An 11859-nucleotide genomic window follows, 5' to 3' on the forward strand; every position below is an offset into this window, starting at 1 on the left:
GCTTTCCACCCATTGCTCTTACTCAGCTCCCTGTTGTACATCAAACATTCTTAGATTTGGTCTTTTGAGGTAATTTTCTACTTCTTGTAGGAGATCTCCATTTCTTTCTGTTCTTTTTCCTTTTTATTCTCTGACTCTGCATTTCCAAGTAGCCAGTCTTTGAGCTCACCGATTCTTTCCTCTGTTTGATTCTCTTATGAGTTACTCAGTTCATCAAATGCATTTATCAGTTCCAAGATTTCTGTTTCTTTTTTATTGTTTCAATCTCTATGTTAAATTTCTCTGAGAAATTTCTGAATCACTTTTCTGTGTTATCTTAGGTATCATTGAGCTTCGTTAAAATTGCTACTTTGAATTATTAATCAGAGTGCTCACAAATCGCTATCTTGTTAGGGTCAGTCACTGGGTTTTGGCTTTGTCTTTTTGGGAAGCTCATGGTTCCCTCTTTGCTATTGTTTCTTGTGGATATACATCTATGCGTTTACATTGAAGGATTAGTTATTTATGTCAGTTTTCTCTGTCTAGCTTGTTTTTGTTTTATTGGATATATTTGCTCAGTGAATCTTCACTCCTAGGTCACTGCCCTTTTTCTGGCTCTAGGTGGCACCTGCGTCCAGGTTCGCCTCAGCTCTAGCAAGTGGGTCAGAGTCCTGCCTGTCCCAAGTGGGTGAGGTCCCAAACGGATTATCTTAGCAGTATTGGAAGGCTGGCTAGGGGTTCGTGCCCAGGTGACCTGTAGGATAAGCCTGCTACAGCATGGTGCTGCTTAACGGCCTCATAGAGTTTCCAGGGCTGGGATGGTAGTCCTCCCTCCCTCATTTGTCTTTGTCTATCCTCTGGGTTATGTCTGCCTTCAGACAGTCATGATGTGTTCTGTGGTTTAAGGCAAGGACAAGTCTCCTCCTAGGGAAGCCAAGAAGGTGGAGAACTCTGGTGCTGAATTCGGAAGACCCTGAGGACTGTTGAGCAGGTGTGTACATACCTGGAAGAGACCTGTTTACATAACCATTGACTGTGTGCATTTTAGGCCAGGCTCGAGCAGCTGCAGCATCCCTATCCTGTATCAAGGAGTTCTTTGTTTCTGTGTGCCAACTTTTCCCTGATGAGAGAGAAGGCAAAGATAGAGTCAGCTAAGCATGTGTCTCATGAATGACCCCCTCCTCCGCTTTCTCCTTCCTCACAGTCTGCTCACACCTTCAGCATTTTTGTCAGCAAAGTAGGCACACAGGACTTATCCTCTTAAGTCAGTGAGAGGGAGGGAGAAGACAATTATCTAAAGGCAGACATCTCTTGCTCAAACTGATTTTCTCTCCCTCTATTTGACCATGACAATAAGTGGGAATTAATAATAATAGAAGAAGAGAGAATATTGGTTAGCTTGAGGCATAAGGAATCGATTCTGTTTATTAGCTGTCTTATTTAAAAGGAAGCTTATGATAATCATCCCAGGGGCTGGGCACAGTGGCTCAAACCTGTAATCCTAGCACTTTGGGAGGCCAAGGCAGGCAGATAGTTTGAGGTCAGAAGTTCGAGACCAGCATGGCCAACATGGTGAAACCCCATCTCTACTAAAAATACAAAAATTAGGCAGGCATGGTGGCAGGCGCCTGTAATTCCAGCTGCTCAGGAGGCTGAGGCACATGAATTGCTTGAACCTGGGAGGTGGAGTTTGCAGTGAGCCAAGATTGTGCCACTGCACTCCAGCCTGGGCAATGAAGTGAGACTCCATCAGAAAAAAAGAAAATTGTCCTAGGAAAAAGGCTGTTTGTCACTCCCTGTCTCTGTTATAATTGCTTCATCCAAGCTTGTCTTTATGAAACCCCAGGACCCTGAAAGCTTCCTGAGACCACCTTTGAAACTGACAAGGGCTGAAGCACTAGAAATACTATTGGACAGTGACTCCCTGGAGTTACCCCTTTGTGTGAGCAGAGGTCTCATGCAAGAAAAAGCATCACATATTTGGGTGACATGGAAGATAAGGCAGGAAACGGAACAGATCAAGGCTGGAAATGTCACCAGGAAATAGATAATGCATTATGCACTTTACCTGGAAAATGAATGATTTTGTTTTGTTGTTTTGTTTTGTTTTTCGAGATAGGGCCTGGCTTTATCAACCAGGCTGGAGTGTAGTGGTGCAATCACAGTTCACTGCAACCTTTACCTCCTCAGCTCAAGTGATCCTTTCACCTCAGCCTCCCAAGTAGCTGGACTACAGGCATCCGCCACCATGACCGGTTGATTTTTGTAATTTTTCTGTAGAGATGTGGTTTCACCCTGTTGCCCAGGCTCATCTCAAACTCCTGGGCTCAAGCAATCTGTCCGCCTCAGCCTCCCAAAGTGCTGGGATTACAGGTGTGAGCCACCGTACCTGGCAAACCGAAGTATTTTAGAGGCTAGAGTGAGAAGATCAGATACTCACTTCAGGAAGCTTCCTTTGGGAGTTATGACACATATCATGAGGGCCTCAATTAAGATGATGGCAATGTAAATGGATAAGAGGGGCAAGAAGAAGATGATGTTATTGTTATTGATTACATAATGATTACATTAGGAGGAGGAAGAGGTGGAAGTACTAACACTATTGAGGGCCTACTCTATGCGATACAGTGCTCTAAATTACTTAAATGAAATCACTCAGTCCTCACAACAATCCTATGAAAAACGTACTATTATTTTTATTTTAGATTTGAGGAAACTGAGACACAGAGACGTTAAATAACTTGCCAAAGGTTGTCCATTTAATAATAGACGAACATAAGATAAATTATTTAGAAAGTAGAGCCCAAAGTATTTGTTGATGGTCTTAATGAGGGGGATGAGGGCACTCTGTCACCCAGCTCCTCTATCTTCTTACCTCATAGCTTCCAATGGAACTGAGGTTACATTTTGTTCTCTTGGAATTCATTTTCAACCCCATCTCCTTCATTCCTGAACAGTAATGTAGTTTACGAGCTTTCTATAATCACCTCCTCTTAATAGTAGCAGAGGATTTATTTCAGGAATCCAAAATTCAGATTGAGACTCACTAACCTTCATCAAATACAGCAAAAAGCAGTACAAATTTGTGCAAGGTCTGTGTCCTTTCCTTGGCCAGACTCCCTGAAAAAGAAGTGAGAGCATTTATCTTCTATTTTAAAAATTCCACTCTAGGAAATTGTCACTAGGATGAGACATGTCTTCATCAGTTACTTGAGAGTAAGAACAAATGTTGTCTTCTGTCTCTTCTTAACTTTGCTTTGTTGTTTTGATCTCAGGTCTCCTATACTAGTGTTTCTAAAACAACCTGGAGCAAAGAATTTTTTTTTTCCAAATTTGCTGAAGACTACTACTTGTGTAAAACACAATACAAATTAATTACTAAAAAAGAGATTAAAAACACATACAAAATACAAGCCTTCACACACACACGCACATCACAAAGAAAAATTACAGCAACAGTACACATTGCTTCTGAAAAAAATGTGCATATAGGCAATTAATATAGAGAATTTCTATTACTCTTGTAACTTTTTTTCACTTCTGCAACTGTAAATTAAAAGTTTTGAGTAAAATAACAATTGTCCACATTGAACACCTATACTCACGATGTTTTTTTCACTAGCCCACAGTGCTTCTATATATACTTACATTTTAAGTGAATACCACCTATAGCAATAGCTAAAGTTTTTAATGGAACAAACTATCATGCTTCATGCTTTAACTGTTGAGCTTGTTGAGTATCTTTCTTTGCATTATATATATTTTAATTTGACTGGGAACTTTTGTTTGCAGGCTTATTTTGAGTAGAAAGATTTTTGTTTATGACATTTTTCATTTCTTTCTCTCTCGTACCAAATCATTCTCAGCAAACTGACACAAGAACAGAAAACCAAACATCGCATGTTCTCACTCACAGGCAGGTGGTGAACAATGAGAAAACGTGGACTCAGGGAGAGGAGCATCACACACTGGGGTCAGTTGGAGGGGCTAGGGGAGGGACAGCTGGGGGTGGGGAGGGTGGGGAGGGATAACATGGGGAGAAATGCTGGATATAGATGAAGGGGGAATGGAGGCAGAAAACCACCTGGTTATGTATGCACCTATGCAACAGCCCTGCATGACCTGCCCATGTACCCCAGAACCTAAAGTAAAATAAATAAATAAATAAAAGAAATAAAAATTAGCTTGGACTAAGAAAGTAACAAAATGTGTGCTGCTACTCATCAGGCTGGGATAGGAGACATAGATAAAGCTAACTGCAGAGTTAACAGTATTTCTCCCAAGGACACATTGCCACTGTACAAACTCACTGAATGTCAACTGTTTTCTTTAATAATCTGTCGCTCAACTGAGTTGTTTGTTCTCTTTTTTCAGGGCCTGTCAGAAATGTTCAAAATAATAGCAATAAGAATGAAACATCCCATTCTTTCCTAGGTCATCTAAATTACTTTGACACAAAGAAGCAGCTCAACTTAAAGCTCAAGCTTCAGGTAAGGGGTGCCTTCACTTAACATTTCATGTCCATGTTAACTTTTTAGTTTCCATGGAACCAGGACACTTCACAGTCTAGATCTCATGGTTATTTCTTTACACACAACTCTACTTTGCTTCATTTAAATATCATCTAACCTCCACCCTTCCCCAAAATTCTTTACTAACTGAATACAGTATTTCCCTTTGTTTAGGGAGGTGTCCACAGTCTCTTGTTGCTATGAACCAATAAATCTGACTTTGTTGAACTATAGTGATCTTTGCTGTCCCTTGTGATCATTGGTTGATTAAGCAAAAGATGTGTTCACTATTCTCTATCTAGCAAATCACACCTAGAATGGAATTTTGGAGATACTGCCCAATGGAAACCTTGGGGATATTGCAGATTCTCCCACTGAACCAAGAGAAAATTTAGTTCAGTTCTTATTCTAGGACTGGGTTTGCTTTCCCCTCTTCTAGGTCCCTGAGTTTCCACAAAGCCATGGCCGCAAACAAAGAGTAGGCAGCAGCTGTGCTCAGCTCTCTTTCAAGTGAAGAGGAGCCCAACGCTATGATATGGGCTCTCAGTCCACCTGGTTCCAGGTCCTTCTGGTGGAGAGCGCTATTTACTCTTGTCACCCTGACCCAGATCTCAGTTGGCCTGTGATTTCCACCTCTTTAGCTACTCACAGTTCCTGTTCTGCTTTTGGTCCACATATATTTATGTTCTTTTTCAGCTTGACCATGCCTTTTCAACTTTCTCTATTTATGGTTTACCTATCTTTGCTGTTGCTTTTCAGCAGAGGTCAGGGTTGAGGTGGAGGATGGAAAAATGGCTAAGTAGGAAGACCCTGTGCCATCTTTATCAGAAGTACTGGATTAAAAACTTTAGAGACAAATTTAAAATATATAAAAAGCTGTCTTAAAACATTTTAATTATTTTAATATAAATTTTCTATTATCATATAGTGAAATTAGCTTTTCTTTTTCTTTTGGTGTATATGTCAATCACTTTTAAAAAAGATATAAGCTTATGAAACCCCACCATCAGCAAGATACAGATCCATTTCAATATCCAAAAAGAACTCCCTCCTGCTATCCCGTTATAGCGTACATCTAATTTTATAAGAAACTGCCAGAGTGTTTTTTTGCCACAGACAAATTGCCATTCTGTTTTCCAGGATGGCTATACCACTGTGCATTATGAGACTTTCTGCTGCTCTGATTTCTTGACAGCATCCTCGGCAATTTTATATTATTATTTTAGCTATTCTAATAGATATATTACTGTTGTGTGAATTTGCATTTCCCTAATGGTTCATGATGTTGAATACCTTTTCATGTTTTGACCGACACCGTTAAGAGAATAAAAAAACAAACTTTGAGTGGGAGAAAATACTTGCCACTCACATAACTGGCAAGGGACTTACATCCAAAACGAAGTTCACATTCAGACTTAAGCTCCATCCCCAAGCTATCTCATTATATATGTGTAAATATCCCAGTATCTGAAATCTGAAACATTTTTGGTTCCAAGCATTTCAGTTAAGGAATACTCAATCTGTATTTTGCATGCAGATATTCACCTGTTTCAGCACTGTTTATTGAAGAGAGTATTTTTTCCCCCATTGAATGGTTTTGGCACCCTTGGCAAAAATCAACTGCTCATAGATATGTGTATGGGTGTACTTCTGTACTCTCAATTCTGTTCCATTGGTCTCTGTGTGTATCCTTATACCACAGATTTGTACCACTTCAACTTTCTTCATATTCATGTTTACATCATATGTCCTTCTCCATCCTTATGCTTGTAACCTACCTATATCATTCTTTTTGAAATGAGTTTCTCGTAAAGAAAATATAATTGTTTTTTTATCCAGTGTACTAATCTCTGTTTTTAATTGGTGTGTTTAAGCCATTTGCACTTAATATAAGTATTGATATGTTTAGACTTTAGTCTATAATTTTATTATTATTTTCCTGCTTCTTCTCTCTGATTTTCATTTCTCCTTACTTGCCTTCTTTTGAGTAATTTGAACGTTTCTGATATTCCATTGTAATTAGTTTATGTGTTTTTTTACTATATCTCCTTGTATAATTTTTTATTGGTTGCTCTAGGGATTACAAAATTCATACTTAACTTTTCACTATCCACTTAGAATCAACATTTTACCGTTTGAATTGGAATTAAGTTGAATGGACCATAAAGCTTTCCTTACCCTCCTCTTGTTATGCTATGGTTCTTTTATATATTATATCTACCATACATTAAAAAAACCTATCTCACAATGTTCTATCTTTGTGCTCAACCATCAGACTTTTTTTTGAGACAGAGTCTTGCTCTGTCGTCAGGCTGGAGTGCAGTGGCGCAATCTTGGCTCACTGCAACCTACGCCTCCTGGGTTCAAGAGATTCTTCTGCCTCAGCCTCCCGAGTAGCTGGGACCACAAGCGCATGCCACCACGTCCAGCTAATTTTTGTATTTTTAGTAGAGATGAGGTTTCACCATGTTGGCCAGGCTGGTCTCGATCTCTTGACCTTGTGATCCACCCACCTAGGCCTCCCAAAGTGCTGGGATTACAGGCGTGAGCCGCCACGCCTGGCCCATCAGACATGTTTTAAGGAATTCTGTGAGCTGTGGTTTCAGTGTTAGATCAGTTTTAAAGCCTTTGCAGTGCCATTGAGCCCAACCCAGTGGTCAGTCTGGTACTTGAGTCTCAGTTCTCAGTCTTCAGCATGCTAATTAGGGTTTCATCCAGGTATGTGTGGGTTGGGGGTGAATCCAGGAGTTAATGCACAACTTTATGGGTTTATTTTCCTGGGATCTTTACTCTCTGTTATCTATAAACTTTCTAGTTTTGTAAGCTCCCTTTTTTGGTTTTCTAACCAGAAACTTCCAACTCCCACAACTACATGATAGCTAAGGCTGAGCAACGGAAGAAGAAAGAGAGAGAGAAAAGTAACCTGCATTTGCCCCAGTGTCTTAGACCCATTGCTCTACTGAATGAAGAATAATGTGCCCTTCCCTACGCTTTTGCTCTTGCAGGTTTCTGTTGCCAGCCACTGTCATTGCCACAAGCAACCTGGAACTGAAGCTGGAGAGAATGGCGGAAAAGAAGACAAAAACCCTAGGGGATTTCCCCTCTCATGCTCTCTGAGCATTAAAAAAGAGTTACCTTTCCCACTCCTTCAAACCCTAGAGGGTTTCTCCTGGAGCTCTCTTTGCAACACAGTACTCACTTCCAAGTTTCCAGTTATGTTTTCATTCAGATTAAGGAATAGGAGAGTGGGGAAAAAGGTATAATCCCCCACCAGTTGGGTAATACTTTGAATTCTGGTGCCTTTTCTCTATATACTTGTTCTATTTGCTTTTTAGAATTTTTAAATATATGGGCTTAGCAGTTTGTCAAGGTTTTATTGTTAAGTTCAATGGGAAATAAAGGGTGGAGTGCGTTTATATATTTTACCTGGAACTAGAACCTCTGTTGACTCTTTAACTCGACCCTGTGTCAAAGAGTTATTTGGGTTTTTAACTTATTTCTTTATATGTCATATGTAAACAGTAATGTTTTGATGATGTCATTGTTCCATTAGCCTTTTTACTCCATAAATAACACACTGTGGCTTTGACACTTTCTCATTAGTTATAACTGTGAGACTGAACCCAGTATATGAGAAATCATACTTTCACTCGAAACTGTTATAAACTACAAACCTTTCTCATCTTCCAATCCTTGCTCCCATCGGTTTTTGAATCACATTCATCATCACCATTCAGAAAGAGTATGGTGACTCCTGTTAATAAATTCTTTGCCAAAAAGAAATAAATGTTTTGCCTATTCCCCATGAAAAGCTGGAATCCCCCTCTATAGACTGGCCTTAGTGATGCATTCTAACTAATAAAATGTATGTTAATGTGAGTGATTTCTGAGGTTAGCTTAGAAGGCGAAACAGCTTCTAATGGGCTCTTTCAGGACCATATAAGAAGTCTGGCTAACCTGTAAGCCCCATCTGAGAGAGACCATGTGGAGAGTGCCATCAAGCCAAGGTTAAAGACGTGAATAAAGTTACCTTTGGGATGATTTCAGTCTGGCCACTGATTATAGCCTCATGAGAAACACTTAGACCACTAAGTCAAAACACTCTCAAATTCCATGAGACCCACAGAAACCATGAGAGATAATAAATGATTGTTGTTGTTTTAAGCCACCAAATAGTGGAGTTATGCAGTACAAGATAACTGAAACAAGAAAAAGGTACAGTGAAGCTGATTTCGCCATAAAAAATAGGATGAAAGCCAGGGCACAGTGATTCACACCTGTAATCCCAGCACTTTGGGAGGCCGAGGCAGGCAGATCACCAGGTCAGGAGTTCGAGACCAGCCTGGTCAATGTGGTGAAAACCTGTCTCTACTAAAAATACAAAAAAACCCCAAAACTAGCCGGGCATGGTGGCATGTGCCTGTAATCCCAGGTACTTGGGAGGCTGAGGCAGAAGAATTGCTTGAACCCAGGAGGCAGAGTTTGCAGTGAGCCAAGATTGCACCACTGCACTCTAGTCTGGGCGACAGAGTGAGACTTTGTCTCAAAAAAAAAAAAAAAAAAAAGAATAAACAAACAAAAAAACCAAATTATGTAAAATTTACTTCCATAATTTATGCTAAGATATAAATTAAAAATGTTTGTTTAAAATTATTTTTAGAATATATTAATTCAATCTAAATTAATTTTCAGTAACATATATAAATAAATGCTGACTTTTCTTAGATTTTTTTTTTAGATTTTTAAAAATTACTATTTATTTATTTTTATTGCATTTTAGGTTTTGGGGTACATGTGAAGAACATGCAAGATTGTTGCATAGATACACACATGGCAGTGTGATTTGCTGCCTTCCTCCCCATCACCTATATCTGGCATTTCTCCTCATGCTATCTCTCCACATCTCCCCACCCCCCGCTGTCCCTCCCCTATTTCTCCCAACAGACCCCAGTGTGTAGTGCTCCCCTCCCTGTATCCATGTGTTCTCATTGTTCAACACCCGCCTATGAGTGAGAACATGCGGTGTTTGATTTTCTGCTCTTGTGTCAGTTTGCTGAGAATGATGGTTTCCAGGTTCATCCATGTCCCTACAAAGGACACAAACTCATCGTTTTTGATGGCTGCATAATATTCCATGGTGTATATGTGCCACATTTTCCCTGTCCAGTCTATCGTTGATGGGCATTTGGCTTGGTTCCAGGTCTTTGCTATTGTAAACAGTGCTGCAATGAACATTCGTGTGCATGTGTCCTTATAGTAGAACGATTTATAATCCTCTGGATATATACCCAGTAATGGGATTGCTGGGTCAAATGGAATTTCTATTTCTAGGTCCTTGAGGAATCGCCACACTGTCTTCCACAATGCTTGAACTAATTTACACTGCCACCAACAGTGTAAAAGTGTTCCTATTTCTCCACATCCTCTCTAGCATCTGTTCTCTCCAGATTTTTTAATGATAGCCATTCTAACTGGCGTGAGATGGTATCTCAATTTTTCTTAGATTTTTATATGCTTTTGGTTTACAGATGACAAACTAACCACCTGAACTAGTCTATATGCCATTGATCACACACTTGGATGTGTTCATCTCCATAAAGCTTTCAAGGAACTTAGCTCTGATTGCAAAAGCAGAGGATAGTAGAAATCACTACTGATGAAGCCCACAAATTCAAAGAGGAAAACAGCAATGCTTTGAGAGGAGAGACTTAATTCTGAAACTCAGTTGCTCCTAATCCAAGCTTAGAGTTTATTGTGGTTATATAGAATGCATATCTGCTTCTCTCAGAAGCTGGATTATTCTTTCCACGAGCATGATACTAGAGTAAAGAAGCCTCTTTCAGGTGAAGGAATACAAATGCTAGCTGTTTAAATAGACTCAGTTGATTGTACTTCTCTGCTTATTTCATCTCAGTCCTACCCTTTCATACACTTACCTTCTCTACATACTAACAGAGCTCCAATGAGGCCTGAATTCAAGTCTTTCACCAGGTCCACATGAGAAAGATATGAGTAGGTAAGGCACAGTGGGTCAGAAGCCATTGGACCATTCTCTTTCAGGACATGCCAGACATATGTATGGCTCCCACCAGGAAAGACTTTATCATCTTCTTTCTCCCTTTGAGTGGTCTGATCATCATATTCAGCTCCTATATCAAGAAGAAATAAGATTGTCCTTTCTATACCCATTGTCCACTCAAAGAAACATGTCAAGTTTATTCTCACCAACAGGTTCTACATAGGAAACAGACTTTTGGCATATTAATTTGAAAAATTAACAAGCAGCAGCCACAAGTGGGGAGAACTCCACATTCTGTTAAACAATAAAATTGCCTCCATTATTGCATCTTTTTGCCTACTTCAACAACAAATACACTTTGACACAGACTGTTTGGTAGGCACTAATGAGGGTCAGGGAAGGGTAAGAAAGAGAGATTTAAGAAAATTTCTTAAACTTGGTTCTTTCCTAGAGGGATGACACCATGTTTGGTGGGGGACATAGACATATAAAGATATAATACCATGTGGAAATATTCACCTATTTATTCACAAATATTTACTGAGTTCTTATTCTTTGCCAGGCTCAGCTACAAGCTGAAAATATAAAGATCAAGATAGCAATCCAGTGGATAAAAAAAGTAAACAAACTTCCTACTCTTCAGTAATGTTTGATGAAGGAGGTGGAATTTGACATGAATCTTAAATTGGTTTGCTCTCTCCTTTTAATAAAGCAGGTCACACTGATCTTGTATCCAGTGAAAAATAATGTGTAACATTCAACTTGTGTAATATTCTCCAAGGAAAAGGAGATTCCTACAGGCTAATTTTTGTAACTTCCCTTTGTTAGCATATAAATGACTGTATGGGGATTTTTGTGTTGAAAAGTTTAAATTTTACACTAGTTTTCTTATATACTTTCAGTAATTATCGAGTCTTAATATTAGGCTAAAAAACTATAAAATATTTTCAAGATTATAATAAAACCTTAACGAAGTTTTTAAAAAGATATATCTGCATTCCTTTTCATGTGCTTAATATAAAGAATGTAATATTTTTGTGAGTGGATGTTAGAAATACATTGCTACTTTCACTTTTTTCTTTCAACACACTTTTTATGATGATGCATTTTAATGTACATTAAAAATTTCATGGTAGTCCACTCCTATATACTTTAGAAGTCAACTTTAAAAAAACACAGTTTCCCACATAAACAAAATGACACTAGCACACCTGACCCAGTTAAGAATGCCATATGTAGGTGATGGGGAGGAAGGCAGCAAATCACACTGCCATGTGTGTTCCTATGCAACAATTTTGCATGTTCTTCACATGTACCCCCAAACCTAAAATACAATAAAATAAATAAATG

General features: G+C 39.1%; 1 protein-coding gene across 1 annotated transcript in view; it reads right to left on the minus strand.

The window, feature by feature from the left end:
* Positions 1-11859, minus strand: part of LOC108294373 (coagulation factor VIII-like) — an 87869-nt gene that overhangs the window by 31624 nt on the left and 44386 nt on the right. Inside the window, exons 4-6 of the mRNA XM_017516234.2 lie at positions 10427-10639; positions 3031-3099; positions 983-1099 (exon numbers count right to left, since the gene is read on the minus strand). Of these exons, the coding sequence (XP_017371723.1) occupies positions 983-1099; positions 3031-3099; positions 10427-10639 (399 nt within the window). The remainder of the gene's footprint in view (positions 1-982; positions 1100-3030; positions 3100-10426; positions 10640-11859) is intronic.

This window comes from Cebus imitator, unplaced genomic scaffold (genome assembly GCF_001604975.1).
Source record: "Cebus imitator isolate Cc_AM_T3 unplaced genomic scaffold, Cebus_imitator-1.0 Scaffold576, whole genome shotgun sequence".
In the NCBI taxonomy this organism is placed as follows: domain Eukaryota; kingdom Metazoa; phylum Chordata; class Mammalia; order Primates; family Cebidae; genus Cebus; species Cebus imitator.